The sequence below is a fragment of the Gobio gobio genome (genome assembly GCF_949357685.1).
Source record: "Gobio gobio genome assembly, chromosome: 10".
NCBI classification, from domain to species: domain Eukaryota; kingdom Metazoa; phylum Chordata; class Actinopteri; order Cypriniformes; family Gobionidae; genus Gobio; species Gobio gobio.
In genome coordinates, this window is record NC_137116.1 from 3,768,566 (window position 1) to 3,786,727 (window position 18,162).

Here is an 18,162-nt window from a genome sequence, read left to right on the forward strand (position 1 = left end):
TGTGTGTGTGTGTGTGTGTGTGTGTGTGTGTGTGTGTGTGTGTGTGTGTGTGTGTGTGTGTGTGTGTGTGTGTGTGTGTGTGTGTGTGTGTGTGTGTGTGTGTGTGTGTGTGTGTGTGTGTGTGTGTGTGTGTGTGTGTGTGTGTGTGTGTGTGTGTGTGTGTGTGTGTGTGTGTGTGTGTGTGTGTGTGTGTGTGTGTGTGTGTGTGATTAATGGTTAAACAGAGTAAATTAATGGTGTGCTGGGCTAACCAGAGCTCTTCTTAGAACATACTTTGTTCTTATATTTTTATAAGTAGGCCTATAGGCTATAGGCTATTCTTTAGGTAGGAATAAAATACAATACCGTTTTTATTTGTATGTATTTTCTACACTTCAGACAGGTGTCTGTCCGGATTTGTGTATAAATGCAAGACGTCAAATTAGGCTATTCAATTTGTTTCGTTTTGTGAAGAAAAGGATCTGTAAATGTGCAGATGTGAACGTTTGTTCGTGGACGTGTGTTGTTTGGAGGATTCAAATTATTTGTCATTGCTTGCACAAGAGCGCATATGAGGAAAACAAAAAGTGTGTGAAATAGTATTATAATAAGGGAAAATGTCCCATAGTTACCAAATGACCATTAATAGTGTTCAAATAGGCTATAGGCATCATTGTGACACTTACCGCTACATGTTCTTTTCAGGGTGGAATTCTTGTATGCTGAGAGATGTCAGTTCGTTTTGGTGCACACAACATGCATCGCATTATGAAACTATTCTATATCTTGGAGTGAAATCATAGACTGAACTTGAGGCCACGGGTGATCTGCCTCCCGTAGCTCACACACATCTTCCTCTGCAGGGCCGGCTCTAGCTCTTTGGTTGCCCTAGGCGAGATTGAGTTTTGCTACCCCCCCCCCCCCCCCCCCATTATCCTTCTGTAAGTATTTTTCTAGATATTATCCATGTTTTATATCTTAATGACACACAAGCAGACAACCAAATAAAGGATTTCAAGAAAAAAAAAAAGTATTAATTTCCTTCCTGTCACATGAGACTGCCCACTTCCTACCCCTACTTTTTGGGAGCACAACGAAGGCAAACCCTCCCAAAGAAAGGATATTTTCATGTTACTAATAAGTATTTTTTGTTGACATATATCAACATAATCATGAAGGTCTCTAGAATCATCCAAACATAACAAATCTTACAACAGATCTATAGTTTTTAGTATACTTAGTCAAACATAATAAATTTGATTATGAATACAGATTGATCTGTTGAAAGCAGTTATTTTCAGTTAGATGCTAAATGTTCTCCTCTTATACATATTTGACATTGAAGGGGTGCATAGGCTACAACATATTTGCCCACCGGCAACTATAGATGCCACAGATTCAAATACGATTTCCAAGAAAAAATACAAAAACCTGGGGAAAATGAATGCAGGACATGCCATTCAGAAAAAATTGGGCACAAATGGGTTAAGTATTTATAAAAACTATACAAACAAAAATGCTCCTATAGTTACTCCAAGACTTAAAAAGCTAATTATGACTTAAATGATACACTCTAATAAATTGCACATACAAAAATGTTACAAAGAACGTTGGAGGATATTTAACAAATTATGACTCAAACTATGGATGAACAAACAAAAAGGCTTTTATAGTCACTCCAACACTTAATCAAGAAAATTAAGACTTGAAGGATCAACTGCAATAAATTGTTCATACACAAATGCTAGAAAGAATGTTCAAGGATATTTACCAAATATTAACTCCATAAACTGTGCAAAAACTCTCTTAAGCACCTGTAAAGACACTTAAGCAAATTATGACCCATAAACTGGATTAACTATACCCTCTACAAACAAAAGTGCTATTATGGATACACTGTATTTACCACTACAAAATTAAAATATATAAGTTCTTGTAGCTCTATCCCTATCTTAAATAATAAAAGATTTTCTATTCACCTTCAAAATTGACGCAGCATTAAAATTTAGCTCGTCTGGATTTCCTTATTGTCAGTGAAATGCGTAGAAATATGTAGATAACTAGCTAGCAAGTGATAGCTTAGTGACAGCAATAAAACGTCCAATGCCGTCTAATATTAGTTGATAATATCGATAATACGAAGTAAATTTATTTCGTTTGACACCTTTATGGCTGAGATGAGAAGACTAACCTCTATACTGGGCTTTCTTGTGATCGTCTGCCTTTCTCTTTTTCCGTCCCTGTGCACTCGAGGGTTTAGACCGCTTCATTTTTGAAGAACGCGCCAGTGATGAGCACATGCCTGACCAACCGCCTGAACGCCTGTGCTCGACAATACTCACTATCAATTCAATCTAATAATCAGGTTAAGTAATTAAACATGCGGCTGAGGGGGCGCCCAAGGATGATCATGTTTAATAAACAGTATGTTTTATTTTGCTTGTTTTAATTCTATGCTTAATGGGAAGTAAGTTTAAGGGCGCCACTAGAGGGCACCTGGCTGCGCCCCCAACACATTTGTCGCCCTAGGCAACCGCCTAGCTCGCCTATAGCAAACGCCGGCCCTGTTCCTCTGCTTCGGCCATCATCTTCCGACAAAACGCGCGCTTATTATAAGCGGGTGATGTGTATAGCCACCTCTCGCGAAGCAGCCTCTCCAACGTTTCGCGAGACTTGCGAAAGTCATATTAACTTATTTTAAAATATATAATATAATTATTACCATTTGACAGTAGCGGAGGAATGCCACCGAATGTAACTAAAAGTAAAAGTGTAGTAAAAGTACAGTTTTTTCACAAGAAATTTACTTGAGTAAGAGTAAAAGTACCCATCTTTAAATATACTCTAAAAGTACAAGTTACCCAAAAAATTTACTCAAGTAAATGTAACGAAGTAAATGTAATTCGTTACTACACACCTTTGGTCAGAATCACATGTAATAAAAAATCTAACTTTATCATTATGAATATAAACAAATAAGATGTCTTTTAGTACTCACTATCAAGCTAGAATAACGATACTGGTAAAGTTTAAAATACACACACAACACAGTGTCTATGACACACACAGATACAAGATAAAAACATCAACATAAACATTGGTAGAGTATATAAAAACAAACCAAGGGCCGAAATAAACGTGCAGGTAAAGTTCCCGCTGAACATGGTAAAAGAGTTTAGACAGAGGGTAGTAGCTAAAGCTAACTTAGTTCTAGCTTTTACACATGCATTTTGTTATCTAAAGTTACATTTTTGCGAAATTCAACACGACAGCGATCAACTTGAGCTAAGCATATTGAGTATTTATCATCTCTAATGGTTCGCTAAGTGTATAACATTGTAACTTTATGCTAAGTAATGTTATGTTAGCTATATTAGGCAGCTACGTGTGCTAGTGAGACATGCTTCATGAAAACATAAACCAAAAAAATGTATAATCAAAATGAAAGATTACCTGTCCAGCAGAAATACTAGCCTGGCTCCGCCCTCCTATGTACTTCCGCTCAATTTTCATTTTCCTTCAGTACTACATCTGGGACTGCGGTGTATGCTTAGGTTTTCCCCCGAACAATTTTTTACCGGTCCAATCAGCGAACAGAGGGAGTGGCTGAGAGCGATGGCGTTGATGTCGTGCGCTAGTTTGAGTTGTAGTTCAGTAATGGCGTCGGAGAAAGATGCGAGTGTGTGGCAGCGCTGACGAATGTCCAGAAGTTAAAAGTGTGGCGAGGTGGACGAGCGAGCGACACCGGTGTGCGTGATTGAGATTGAGGCTGCGTCCCAATTCGCCTACTTATACTACGTCCTAAAAGTATGTACTCTTTTTGTGAAGAAAAAGTACATACTTTTGAGTGTGTAGCAGAAGAGTATGCAAGCTTTGGGACATACTACTTCGTCATCTTTAACGGACTCTGTTACGTGCGTCCCGTCACCGTTTAAACTGCCCTGTCAATCATCGTCACAGTTCAAATCCTCCACTTTCAATTTAATTTCCTACCGTGTTGGAGAGAAATGTAGTCGCTCGTTGATCTGCCTTTCGTGGGTCTTTAATGCAGAGACTCCTCTCATGTGTTTGCAAAGTTAATGGCCAAACGTATCATTACAAAAGTTCTCAATGCTGCTGAAGGAGAAATATAATGTGGATAACATTGAATAAATATCTTTTCATCAGGTTAAATACTGATAATTACTCACTCAAACCACTTTATCTAATCCTCTCCACTTAACCGTCAGACTCGCGTAACCGTCATGTTTGTAGTTTTTTAAACACTTTTTATCCGCGTTTGTAGTTCTAATCGAATCCTCGTCCATCTCGCAATGGGTTGTGGGCAATATCAGCCGTTAGAGTGCGCATCGATCTGCACTTCGGATTCTGACCGGAAATAGTAAACCATCCGGGAATCTTTGGAATACTTTTTTCAACATACTAAGATTTGGGACATACTAATTCTTTTTTCGAATACTATTTAGTACGGATAGTATGCGAATTGGGACGCAGCATGAGACACACTCCCTCATGAGGGAGCACGGAGGCATATAAGGGCGAGCGACACCGGTGAAGGACGAGAGAGGACCAGGCCTGGGTTTTAAGTTGGGTTTTGTTATGTTTGTGCGCGGCAGTCGTCCGTGAGGGGCTGCCGCTTTTACTTTCATTTTGTGTTTATTATTTGATTAAAAGTTGTTAAACGTTCGCCGGTTCCCGCCTCCTTCTTCCCTGAACAAACGAACTCCCGTTACACGGAGCAAGAACAATCACTGCTGTACTGCTGATGTTGTGGTCCGGGAAAAGTCTTTTCCAGCTTGCTCCGTTAGTGGTGAAGGAGTTGGCTGAAGCCGTCCGTCTCCCACCACCCGCGAGAAAAACCCAGGCTGAATTATCGACTTTTGACAAACACCAAGGTCGTGTGGTAATGTAATTGCTGTACGAATCCACATCTCTGAGTTTTCAAGAATATATCACTTCAAAACTCACTGTTTATATCCTTTATAGACCCTTTCAGAGCACTCCGCGGTTGCGTGAGCTGTAATTTGCATTTCTAGACTTGTATTTCTTTAAATACTGGCAAGTGTTTACAAGAGCAAAATATTTCACCACCGCTCAAAAAATAAAAGAAGAAAAGCACATAAACATTTGAATTGGGCTGTTATTCAAGGCAGCATTTATTCTTATCATACTAAGCATATGACATTTTATTGACAGCATACAATCATGTTATGATTGCACGAGATATGCACCACGAGAGCAGCGCGTTCCGATCACAAAACTCTCCTCTCCACCGTGAATAAATAACAATCCGAATGCACAAGGTTTTATCACTGATACTGAGGTGGTGTGCTCAGTTAATGTGAGAATCAAAGGCGAACGGCGCGTGACATACGTCAAGACCAAACTTTAGCGATTGGTTAGGCAGATCCAGAGTGACTCTTGGCAGATCCAATAGTTTTAAACTTCAACAGAGAACCCGCCTTCAAGGAAGTAAACGCTTGTCAATGGAGAGTGGCCAGACTCTATGTACAAATGAAATGTACGAGAGTCTGGTAAAACCAGGCTACAGAAATACAGCCTCTTGAACTCAAATTAAACGGGTGCGCCAGGGTTGCCAGGTTTTCAAAATCCGCCCAATTGCTACTCAAAACTAGCCCAAAACAAGCCCAATCGTGCGTTTGGGGGGTAAAATATGTGTCTTTTTGGTAGGGCTGCCTGCTAAAATTCGCAAATCCCGGGGCAAAATATCACATAATTGGGGTCGCTTCAACCCGCGGACATGAAAAACAGCCCGCGGCAACAGTGTTTGAAGTAGCCCGACTTGGCAACAATGGGGCGCGCGCATGTGGGCAGATCCTGGAGCAAAACCGGCGGTAGCCATGGTAGCGAGAGAGAGTGACAGTCGCCAAAGCCAATCACTTGTTTAGGCCCAAACGAAAATAATGAGCGGTGTTTATTGCAGATTAAAAAGTCACTCGATTCACTCGATTTTTATACTCTCTTTTTCAGAGTACTTAAATTTTAATTATGTATTGACATATAAATAAATTTTAAACAAATTTGGACAAAAGTGTTTTAGATCATTCTTACCTACCCCACTTTTAAGTTTAGTTTTCATCTCTGTTTTTTGTGTTTATTTAAAATAAGACAAATCCGATAATATCTTAATCTTATATCTGTTATTATTTAACAGTTGAGATGGTTCTTTAATGCTGATCTAACAGCAGAAGACAGGAGCCGGGTTTAAATCCCAGTTGTGCAGGTGGGGTTACAATGAGCCCCTATTAGAAATATGCCATTATATTCTATACTTTTATGAATTATTTTGAGAAACCATGAGAAAAGGGTGAATAATGACTGAGTTAATGTTCAGAAATTATTATTATTATGTTTTGAACTATGCTGCATAGCTGTATTTAGCGATGTGTTTGCAGTCAAACTCAAAAATGCTTATATTTTTAATGATTAAAAAATGCCATTATTTTATTTTAAAAAGTTAATAATTGTACTTTGTTGACAAAATATTATAGTTTGTCTTGTATATTTTTTTTTATTATAACAGGTAACATTTTAAGCTGCTATTTGGTCGTGTTACATTGTGCCCCACCACATGTTACAATGTACCCCACCTACGGGGCATGTTGTCACATTTCACTTCCATTCTTTCCGGGTAAATCAAGAAAAAAGTAAACACTGTATTAATGAAACAAAACCACATAATTGTAATAGACATGTGTGCAATTAATGTGGGAAAAAATAAATACTCTGAACCCCAAGTGGATTTACACAAACTGAGAAAGTCAAAAAGCGTTAGGTTGTGCCCCGCTCTCCCCTACATTGTAAAATGTAATTTATTCCTGTGATCAAAGCTGAACTCTTCAGAGTCTCATGATCCTTCAGAAATCATTCTAGAGTTGATGCTCAAGAATCATTAATAATTATTATCAATGTTGAAAACAGTTGTGCTGCTGCACATTTTTTGGAACAGATTTTTTTTTTTTTACAATTTAAGTCTTTACTGTGACTTTTGATAAAATGAATCCATCTTTTCTGTATAAAGATATATAAAGAAATGTTTATATATATATATATATATATATATATATATATATATATATATATATATATATATATATATATATATATATATATATATATTAAAAATGTTTATAAAACAAAACAATGGGCAATTATAAAAACATTAAAATTAAATAAAGCGGTGTTCATCCAAAAATGAATTGTCATTAATTACTTACCCTCGTGTAACTCCAAACCCATAAGACTTTTGTGAAAAAAACAAATGAAGATATTTTTTAGCAGATGCCTTGTGTGCACAAAAAAAGCGTCTTTATTCAAAAATTATGTATCTTTGACGCATGTTCACAAGTGCACCAGCTCTCACAGCAACACAACACGGATGCATGGTGCTGAACGTGTCAGACATTTTGTGAATAAAGATGCTGTTTTTTTTGCGCACACAAAGCATTCGTGTCGCTTCATAAAATCGAGGTTAAACCACTGGAGTCATATGGATTACTTTAATGTCTTTATACCTTTCTGGGGTAAAATGGGGGGACATAAATCTCTCAGATTTCATTAAAAAGATCTTCATTTGTGTTTCAAAGATGAACAAAAGTCTTAAAGGTTTGGAACAACATGAAGGTGAGTGATGAAACTTTTTGGTTAAATTTTATACATTAGGTAAATCAGACAACATCAATCATCTTCTTGTTCTTCTGCTCCTTCCACCATCCCAATCCCGAAGCTTCCACTTTGAATGCTTTAGCCTGGCTGTTTTTCTCCAGCATCTAAAGTGAGAATGAAAACAATAATAGAAATGTAAATACAAATAAACCCCCCCCCCCCAAAAAAAAACAATGGTTGTCCAAAATGTAAAGTAGGCTATACACCATCACTGTTAGGGCATTTCCACCTCAGGGCACAAAAGACTGTAACTGACTAATAGCATGAGAATAATTTACTAAAATTTTCAACAGTTTTGTTACTTCCTATACGCACTGTTCACTGCTCCCTACTCCCTGAGCACGGTATATCAATTGAAATGGAGTCGACTCTTTCAACCAACGGCTCTGCACCATCATTAGTTCAGACCATAGGTTCAGACGGTTCAGACAGGTGATGCATGCGACGTGCAAAGGCAGTTGGGTGATTTTTGTATTGATGTTCCCTTCTTCCCTACGCCGTTCGCAGTACCCTTCGGACTAAAAATGTTCGCTCCCTTTGGATTGGAATCTCACTTAAGATGGCGGAATACCCTCTGAAGTCCACTTCGCAGTCCACTTATGGTCGAATGGAAAGCACCCCGTATTTACTCCTTTCTTTTCAACCATTGGATAGGATTTAAAAACAGCTGTTGTATTTGTGTAAGGCGGGTATCTTCTGACGAAGCGCTATTAAATATAGGTGGAAAAACTACGCCGCGAAAGAAGAAATAAAATGCTTTCTTAAAAAGGCGAAAGAATGCATGCACATTTTCTTAATATGATAATTAAAAACCAACAGACAGATGCGGGACATTTTCTCAATATGCGACGTGCGAGACAAGGGGTGAAAATTCTGTGCTGTACAACGTAAAGCGGGACAGGTGGTCACCCTACCAGGGAGGGGCACATTACATTATGAGACAAAAGGGGCAGGAGCTTGTACGTTGTACTGACGTTGCAACAGAGAACCATTGTGTACTATGATATGTATGCTCTAAACTGGTGTTTTCTCAACCACTCACCCACGACAGTTGCACATTTTTTACTGATTTTGTTGCAGTAGTACTCTATAATATTCATGTTTCCTTTAAAGTGTTGTGCAATACAATTTACCCTAATACACTAACTACGTTCGAACTGTCAATCCAAATCCAAATCAGATTTTTGTGCATATCTGAATGGAATCCGATTAATTTATCTATTAATTTTAATTGTTTTAATTATTTATTACATTTGGGGGAAGACAATTAAATGTATTCAATGAAATTTGGGGGAAGACTATTAAATGTATTCAGTGACATTTTGGGGAAGAGAATTCTGTAATGTATGAGTTGTCAACAGGTTTATAAACATTGAGTAATAAAGTTTAACAGAAATAAACATGGGAGTCATGAGGAACAGACAGATGTGATTTTGCATATGAAATGATATCAAAGTATGAACTAACGTGTGCAACAATGCTTACACTAGCCAAATTCAATGACGAGATGTACTGTCCCAATCACCCAAATATTTCCCCCCAAAAAATGTTTTGGCTCAGTTTACATAAAAACTGTCTGTCACACCTCCTTTCATTATGATACAACTTTTTTTTCCTCCTCAAATGGATAGGTAACATCTTCAGTATTACAGATATGTATTATGTGTTGGGCTGATGTTTTTAATTTATGGCAAGAAACCTTACAATAGCGGAGATTCAAAAACTTGATGAACATGTCCCAATGACCCTTAATTCCCTATTGTGTTTTGCAAATAATAAATAAGTGAGAGTAAGTTACATCATATTTCACAAATACTGTAAATATGCAAAGGATCCTAATTGCATGTAACCTTTGAACAAATACCAAATCTAGTCCATACAAATACCTGTCTTTTACAATCTCTCAGCTTAATTTTCTCGCAAATGCAGTTGAGCAACTCCCTCTTCCAAAACAGCATATTTAAGGCATGTAATAATTCATCTCACAATTGAGTTTGATACACAATACTGATCTTGCAATACATACACACCCACAATACTTTGAACAAATCCAAAATAGTTCAAATGGTAGGCTATAGTTTTTAATTATTACTTTTAACACTTTTAACGCAGTTCATTAAAGTGCTAAATTTTATACTACATCAGAGGTGAAATTAGGCAGTGCTTGTTCCTTCTCTCCCGGGAAATGGTGACAGCAGAAAATAAATATGAATCATTCTGCTTATAATATTTAGCCTACTCTGCTTAAAATTAATTTTAATTTATTAAAAATATTCAATAAAAATGGAAGCTCAAATGTCTGCCCTTCAGAATTTACTATATTTGATGTGACATTAAAATATCTCATACAAAACTAAATCTGTCTACACTTTAATCCACAATACATTGTTGCATTTTTGTATTGCAATATATTGTGACGCGATACACCCTTACATTATTTTGAATGTTCTCTGCAACAAAAATTTTATCATATGTACAAAAATTACATAAAAGTACTTTTTTTTTGTATATCCCGTTACAGTGGATAAATGGTATAGGCCTATGGAGGATGGATGCATGCTAGCCCTAGCTTAAATGTTTTCAGCCATGTCAGTAATTTTGCACTGATTGGTCACAATATTATCTTTAAATTATTATGTTTTTTTTTTTTTGCATCGAAATAGGGTTGGCATAGTGAAAATCTCAAAAAGATTAATAATAGATACAGTAAGACAGAAAGTGCTAATTTTCATCGCTCATTTCAGCTGAAAACGTTTTTCAGGGCTTCTCGGACTAGCGTAAATTGACCAAAAGCGGTCTGCTGTTTTGCAAGAGGAAGTTGCTCAACTGCATTTGTGAGGAAATAAAGCTGAGAGCGCAATCGACAGGAATGCATTTGTATGGACTAGATTTGGTATTTGTTCAAAGGTTACATGCAATTTGTAGGATGGTTTGCATAATTCATTTGTGAAATATGCACTCACTCATTTATTATTTGCAAAACACAGTATATTTGTTACACTCTGCGTTTTCACTCAAACTGACCTTTGTATTTGCACATCGCTTTCTGTTTGTTTGCGAGTCTTAATTAATAATTAATAATAATTTGTTACATTTATATAGCGCTTTTCTAGGCACTCAAAGCACTTTACATAGAAGGGGGGAATGTCCTCAACCACCACCAATGTGCAGCATCCACCTGGATGATGCGACGCAACCATATTGCGCCAGAACGCCCACCACACACCAGCTGATTGGTGGAGAGGAGACAGAGTGATATATATATATGGGGATGATTAGGAGGCCATGATGGACAGGGGCCAATGGGCAAATTTAGCCAGGATGCCGGGGTTACACCCCTACTCTTTATCGAAGGACATCCTGTGAATTTTTTTTTCTAAAGACCACAGAGAGTCAGGACCTCGGTTTAACGTCTCATCTGAAGGACTGTGCTTGTTACAGTATCGTGTCCCCATCACAATACTGGGCTGTTAGGACCCACACAGACCACAGGGTGAGCACCCCCTGCTGGCCTCACTAACACCTCTCCCAGCAGCTACCTAGTTTTTGGTCTCCCATCCAGGTATCACAGCCCTGAACCAGGCTCAGCCCTGCTTAGCTTCAGTGGGAAACCAGTTTTGGGCTACAGGGTGATATGGCTGCAGGTCTTGTTTTTCTTTGCAAAGCAGATTGTGTTTGTTTGCAAAATGCTGGATTTGTTTGTTTAATTATGGCACAGAATTCACAGCCGAGACTAGGTGGCTGCAGTGAGGGGAGGAGTGAAAAAAGTGCAGGCAAGACGGACAGTTCTCTCTTCTCATAATGGATCAGACACCTGCGAGATCAAAGGCAGATATCACAGGTTTCACACTTGTGCACTTTGTTGCGGATAAACTGGATATAATTTAAGTTATGTTACTTTTATATGAAAATAAATATTATGAACAAGATACCCAAAGTAAGTAATAATCGCATGTGTAAATGCGCTAATTTTGACAGCACTAATAATATTTAATGAAACAAATGATGTGGCTTGATCAAACGTTTGTGATACATTCGCTAATGAACTTTTGAACATCAAGGACAATCAATAATGTTATGCATTAAAGAGATAGTTCACCCAAAAATGAAAATTCTGTCATCATTTACTCACCCTCAAGTTGTTCCAAAGCTGTATGCGTTTCTTTGTTCTGCTGAACACAAAAGAAGATATTTAGAATAATGTTTGTAACCAAGCAGATAGAGCGACCATTGACCATAGTAGGGGAAAAATTACTATGGTAGTCAATGGTTGCTCCATTTTGAGTTAATCAAGCTGTTTTATCCAGATTTTTGCTCATACTGATTTTTGTCAACCTTTCTCTGTAGGTTTTGATGGGTCTGACAGTTCGTTACTGATTGATTATTAAGAGGCAGTAAAAATGCAGTCCCATCGGAGAGACTCTGACTCCAGCATGGGTCGTACTCCTCCTTCAATGGAATGTGAGTCAATACATTGCATCATGAATTTTTGAGCCACATTTTGCTCAGGGAGTTTATTTATTTTAATTATTATTATTTTGTGTGTGTATGGTTTGTGTGTATTATGTCTTAGATCAATGTGTGTGTGTATTTGGGCTCCAGAGTACAAGACAAATTTCCCCATTGGGTAAAATAAAGCTTAGTAAATAAAGTAAATAAAATTTTATTTAAAATTAACAAAACTTTTTGTATATATAATGAGTATATAAATATAATGAATATATGAGTTCACTCAACATTCTTTACGCAATAATGGTGGAAAGGTTGAAAGAGTAATAAAATACTTTACTCAAGTAAAAGTACTAGTACGTCAATGAAATTTCACTTAAGTACAAGTAAAATTAAACAGTCTAGTAAAAGTAAAAAGTATTTAATTTAAAATGTACTTGATTTCCTTGATTTATTTTTTTAACAGCGGGGTGGGGGACTCAGGGTTGTAATAGAATGAGATTTTCACAATATGATATCCATCTCAGAAAATTTTCAGAGCATCGCTGTATTAAAAAAAACTGTATTATTGGTTGTTATTATTATCAAATAAATGAATGAAAAATGTTTTTTGTTTGAACAAATGCTAAATGCTAATATCTTCATAAACTTGAAACCCTTTGTTTGTTTTGTTTATTACAATTTCAATAAAACTAAATTCAATAAATGATTATGAATTAGATTAACAACTCATTTTTTATCATTATTTTCTTAAAATGTTTAAGAATAATAGAGTCCTATGAAATTTTTCATTTTATGATTTAATACAAATATATTATCAAAAACGGTGGTAATCAAATACAATGTAACAAAATTGTATAGGCCTACTTTTATTTTTTTTGCAAAGTGCTGCAAAACAGATTTATTAAATTAAACCATGGATTAAAAAAAACCTAAAAATAATGTTTAAATTATGCATTATTATTATTTTGACAATTACATTCTATTTTTGGCCTACAATAGTAATATATTTATATCATAATTTCTTCTAGTTAAACCAAACTTTTATTTTGACGGGTTGTAGAGAAGACCTTATTCAGAGTGTATTTGACAATAGTTTTTATTCAAATAAAATTATGAAATGCTCATTAGGGGTTCTCTCAGATCAGCTCTGGAAATGTTTGTGTGTTCATGTCCAAATATGGTTTGTGAGACGTTAAAACACCATGAACATCATTATACTGTAAATTCAATTTTAATGACTGGATTCTGGGATTCCCTCTGCGTCCCAGAATCGTTCGGCCTCGTTCGGAAATCATTCGGCCTTAAAGGAACACTTCACTTTTTTGAAAATAGGCTCATTTTCCAAGTCCCTTACAGTTAAACAGTTGAGTTTTGCCATTTTTGAATCCATTTAGCCGATCTCTGTATCTGGCAGTAGCACTTTTAGCATAGCTTAGCATACATCATTGAATCAGATTAGACCATTAGCATCGCGCACAAAAATGACCAAAGACTTTCAATTTTTTTCCTATTTAAAATTTGACTCTTATGTAGTTACATCGCATACTAAGACCGACAGAAAATGAAAAGTTGTGATTTTCTAGGCCGATATGGCTATGAACTATTCTGTAATTCCTGTGTAATAATCAAGGAGCTTTCCTGCCGCACCATGGGTGCAGGCGCAATGATATTACACAGCGCCTGAAAGTAGGCTAACTTCCGTCAACATAACCAGCGTGACAACCTGCTTGCACAGATCAGCTTGCCTTGTAACCATGGAGACGTTTGTGAGAGACGATTCAGAAGATATTTACTTTGGTGCAGATCTTGAACCGTATCTATTTGAACCGGAAAACACTGAAGATGAGCTTTTAGAATGTGAAAAGCAAGAAGTGTGGCAGAACAGACTGGGGCAGAAGGAAGGAGGAGAGCAGATTCGAACTGGTGAGATTTTTTAGCGCAAATCAGACCCAGCGGTAATTCAAGGAAAAAATTGTCCCAATGCGCCACGTGCAACATGGATTCGGTCTTCCGACCTTTTGATTTTGATTAACGTAATATGAGAAAAGTGCATATTTTTAGGGCTGCCACCACTGATCTATATAAATGACTGGATTGCTCATGACGTCATAAAAAGTGAAGCCGCTGCGCCGCCATGTTGGTATTCCCTATAGTCAGCTCACGCATTCTATTGAATGAATAGGACATTAAAGCTACACTATGTAACTTTTCCGTCCACTAGAGGTCGCCTGTTCAAAACAAAGGCGAAGTTTGATGACGGCACGTTTAAGCGCAGAATCTCGGGACATGTGGTCTTCACCTCACAGCCGGTGGGAAACAGTCAGGATAGGACTCGGGCAGAAATCATGTTCATGGATGCGATTATTAACATTACTGTAGTCTGAAGCAGAGCAGGAGCGAGTGTTGTGGAGCTGAGCAAGGCCGCAGGAGCGATTGAAGAGCGGGACTGTTATTATGGCATAGTCGCTGGCGGGACTTTTATTATGACACGGTTGCTGGAGCCACTTCCAGTTATGAGTTTGGGGTAACGCAACTCTGTTTATCGTATTAGATATATCTGAGTGTGTTGAAAAGGAAGTTATGACGTTCGCTCGGCGGCTGCTATGACACTTGTTCACACTGCAGTGAGAGTAAAGTGTTCACTGAATAAAACCGGAGACCGAGGGTGACGCAGATATGACGCAATCGACAGGCGACTCCCTCACACGCATAGCTCACACGTCCCGGTTCCGTGGTTAAAATAGCAAATTTCTCACGATTTACAAATAGTTGAAAACATTTGGGATATTCTAAGTACTCAACTGAACAAAATATATAACACTGGCCTAGTGGTTTCTGGATATTTTACTGCAAAAATCCTACATAGTTCACCTTTAAATGATTTTACTGAGAAAACATTGCCCACGGAGACACCGTTTTTATATCTAAAGTCTCCCTGTACATTCTTACAACACAAACTTCCTGAGCAGGGAAATGGTTATTTGTTTATAGTCAGCAATTTCCCCTGCTTATTAAAAAGTTACGTTCATATTCATTACAGTAAGTCAGTGAACATCAGCTCTGCGGGCGGACGAGACACTTCAGCGTTTGTATTACAACTGACAAAGCACACATTTTGAAATCGGAATAAAGATTTATGCCTTGTAACCTGAAATTGCATTGTACTGTTGCGTTTATGCATTTATGTTGTGCTGTAGTATTGTTTTTATTCATACAGTAGGCTAACTGCAAATGTTTCAACAATGATTTCGTTAACAGCATGCATTTTGAAGCAATTAATTATTGAAATTATGATTAAATAAATATGCAATTCAACAGCATGGCATACAAAACACTTATATGAAATACTTATACTCATATAACACTTGGAATACATGAAAACTCATATGGAAACTAAAAACGGCACACATTTGCGCCGTCTTTAAGAGTCTGAAATAGACGTTGCTCAATCAGGAAATAATACACACATAACGCTGACTACTTTATTTCCAAGATGATGCATGGCAAACTTTGAATTGTAATACAATATAGTGCAATATAGAGGCTTGTATTCATATTGTATAAGCTATTCAAATCAATTTCTGCAGCTGAAGATATGCGTTAATAATGAATATTTCCTCCATAATTGCATACATAAAGAAAAATGTTTGTGTAAGTTCAGTTAAGTTACCCGTGTCGGCAGTGTGCAGTAAACACACCCACATCACCGATTTCAATAAGTGACTCATCCTCTCCGAAAAGACCATAAACATTACAGAAAACATATGAAGTAACTATTAATTTACATACATATATCGTAAAGCTAATCCTGTGAGACTGAGCTAAAATCACACGATTTGCAGCATCTCAATGTTTTGGCTGTACGTCTGTCACAGTTCTATGAGAGAGGACTCAAATGCAGGAATGAGTGATCAGGGGTTTATTGACAAACAGCAAACAAGACAAGAAATGGTGAGGAGGTGAACACAGTCCAAACAGTAGGCGGGTTAGGAGCACAATCACAGGCAGGAAGAGCAGCCACAATAACTCCAGAAGGTGGTAGACTGGAGAGCAGTTCTGACAGAGCAGTAAGAGACCAGAGGATACCAGCGATGGCCAGGCAGGAATCCTGGGACAATGCAGTCAGGTCTTATCAGGAAACTCACCAAGCGTGCAGCTAGGCAAGGAGAGCAAGCTGCCAGGGAAGCTTTACTTGCAGGACAGGAACTAGAGACACAGAAAACAAGACAAGACAAGACCGAAAAGCAGCACAAACACTTAGCAATACTAGCAGAGGCGTAGCAAGCTTTTCAAAAGTGTGGGGGATGGATGTGGTTTGTTTGTTAACAATAAAAACGATGAATACAATGACAGAAGGGTACAAAAGGTATAACATACAAGGTATAATATATATATTTTTTTTTTTAACCACAGTGTTCGGTTGGGTTCTGATGGCTAGTCACATCAGTTTTTTGCTATTCTATTCTTAGGTAACGGGGACAGAAAGAGGTTAAGGAGAAAAAAAAAATCAATTTTTTTTTATTTTACTTAAAAGACTTGAAAAACCTTACTTAAACTTAAAACTTAACTTAAAAAAACCTTGTACACATTCCTAGTGAATAGTATAATATATAATAAATATACATAAAGATTTACACTGGCAGCTCAGAGCAGTACAGCAGCATTTAAGTATGAAATTTAATCAATAAATGTAAAAATAAAACACTACATAGACTTCACTATAAAATATACATTGATTCTTATTAAAGCTACTGTATTAATGTTTTTCAGTCAAGAACAGAGTGATTTTCTATGTCTTTTGTAGTTTTATTAACATTAACATCCCCATAGTAGGAAATAATATGGAAGTCAATGGCTAACATCAACTGTCTGTGTTCAACAGAAGAAATGAATACAGGTTTGGAACAACATTAGAGTGAGTAAATAATGACATAATTTTAGAGGTGAACTGTCCCTTTAAGGACAGCGTGTTCTCTAAAGGCTGCGCTGCTGTCAATGTAAGACGTGCATCTAATATACAGACACAAGCAAATTTACTTTCACTTTACACATAACCGACTGTGTTTGTTAACCTGGTGTGTATTTGACAGTATTAGCGCAGTAAGACTACTTAGTCCAGTAATCAAGTTTAGTGCGCGCGCTCTGCGCGTTAAAACGGTGCATAAGCACGCGAATAACCGCAAAGGCTTTAAAACGCATGCAAATAATGAACTTTCGGGATTGTGAATAACTATAGTGTTCCGTGATTATAACTCTCTGACACCAACATTGCAAGCGTGTCTATAACTGTGTATAGTGATTGGATATTTGCTCATATCAGCGCGTAGACTCACAGGCACACTGCAAAAAAAATATATATATATCACGTAATTCACAAGCGCGAATTGACCCGTGAATGCCGTACCCGAACGGTTTAATATTATAATGAGAATTGTGGCATCCCTAAAGCGTTTGTGCAAAACTGCGGGAAAACTGCAGAAAAAGTGTGGGTGTTGAACCCTCTCACCGGGAAAACCCACGGGTGCGACGCCCCTGAATACTAGCATAACACATGTAGGTACAACGTATAACGAACCAGTAACCACATGAGGGAAAGAACACACTTTATAAAGGGAGCAGAGAACATGAGGAACAGGTGAACGCACTCAGACAAACAAGGAGCAGAGAACATGAGGAACAGGTGAACACACTCAGACAAACAAGGAGCAGAGAACATGAGGAAAGGGTGAGCACACTCAGACAAGGAACAGGCGACAGTGATGCGCGGGTCAATGTATAAACAACCCGCACCCGACCGACGTTTTCAACTAACCCGCCCGCAACTCGGACCGCAAAAAAAAAGAAGAAAATATTGTACCCGACCCGCTTCCTGACCCGCATTTTTTAAAAGTAGTAAATGCTCATCGTAGCTCATTGGGCCATTGAGAAAATGTTTCAGGCCCTGGCGTGGTGCGCTCAGAGGTGCAGCAGCGAGAGCAGGAAGTTCTTGAGGCGGCCCATCATTTTCCATTTCAGCTCCAGATGCATATTATTGATGAACGCGAT

The 18,162-nt window shown here is 37.6% G+C and overlaps 1 protein-coding gene across 1 annotated transcript in view; it reads left to right on the forward strand.

Annotated features, from left to right (window-relative positions):
• Positions 1-18,162, forward strand: part of LOC307132980 (uncharacterized protein) — a 116,255-nt gene that overhangs the window by 40,184 nt on the left and 57,909 nt on the right. The window contains exon 2 of the mRNA XM_079827646.1: positions 12,013-12,126. Within this exon, the coding sequence (XP_079683772.1) occupies positions 12,066-12,126 (61 nt within the window). The 5' untranslated portion in view covers positions 12,013-12,065. The remainder of the gene's footprint in view (positions 1-12,012; positions 12,127-18,162) is intronic.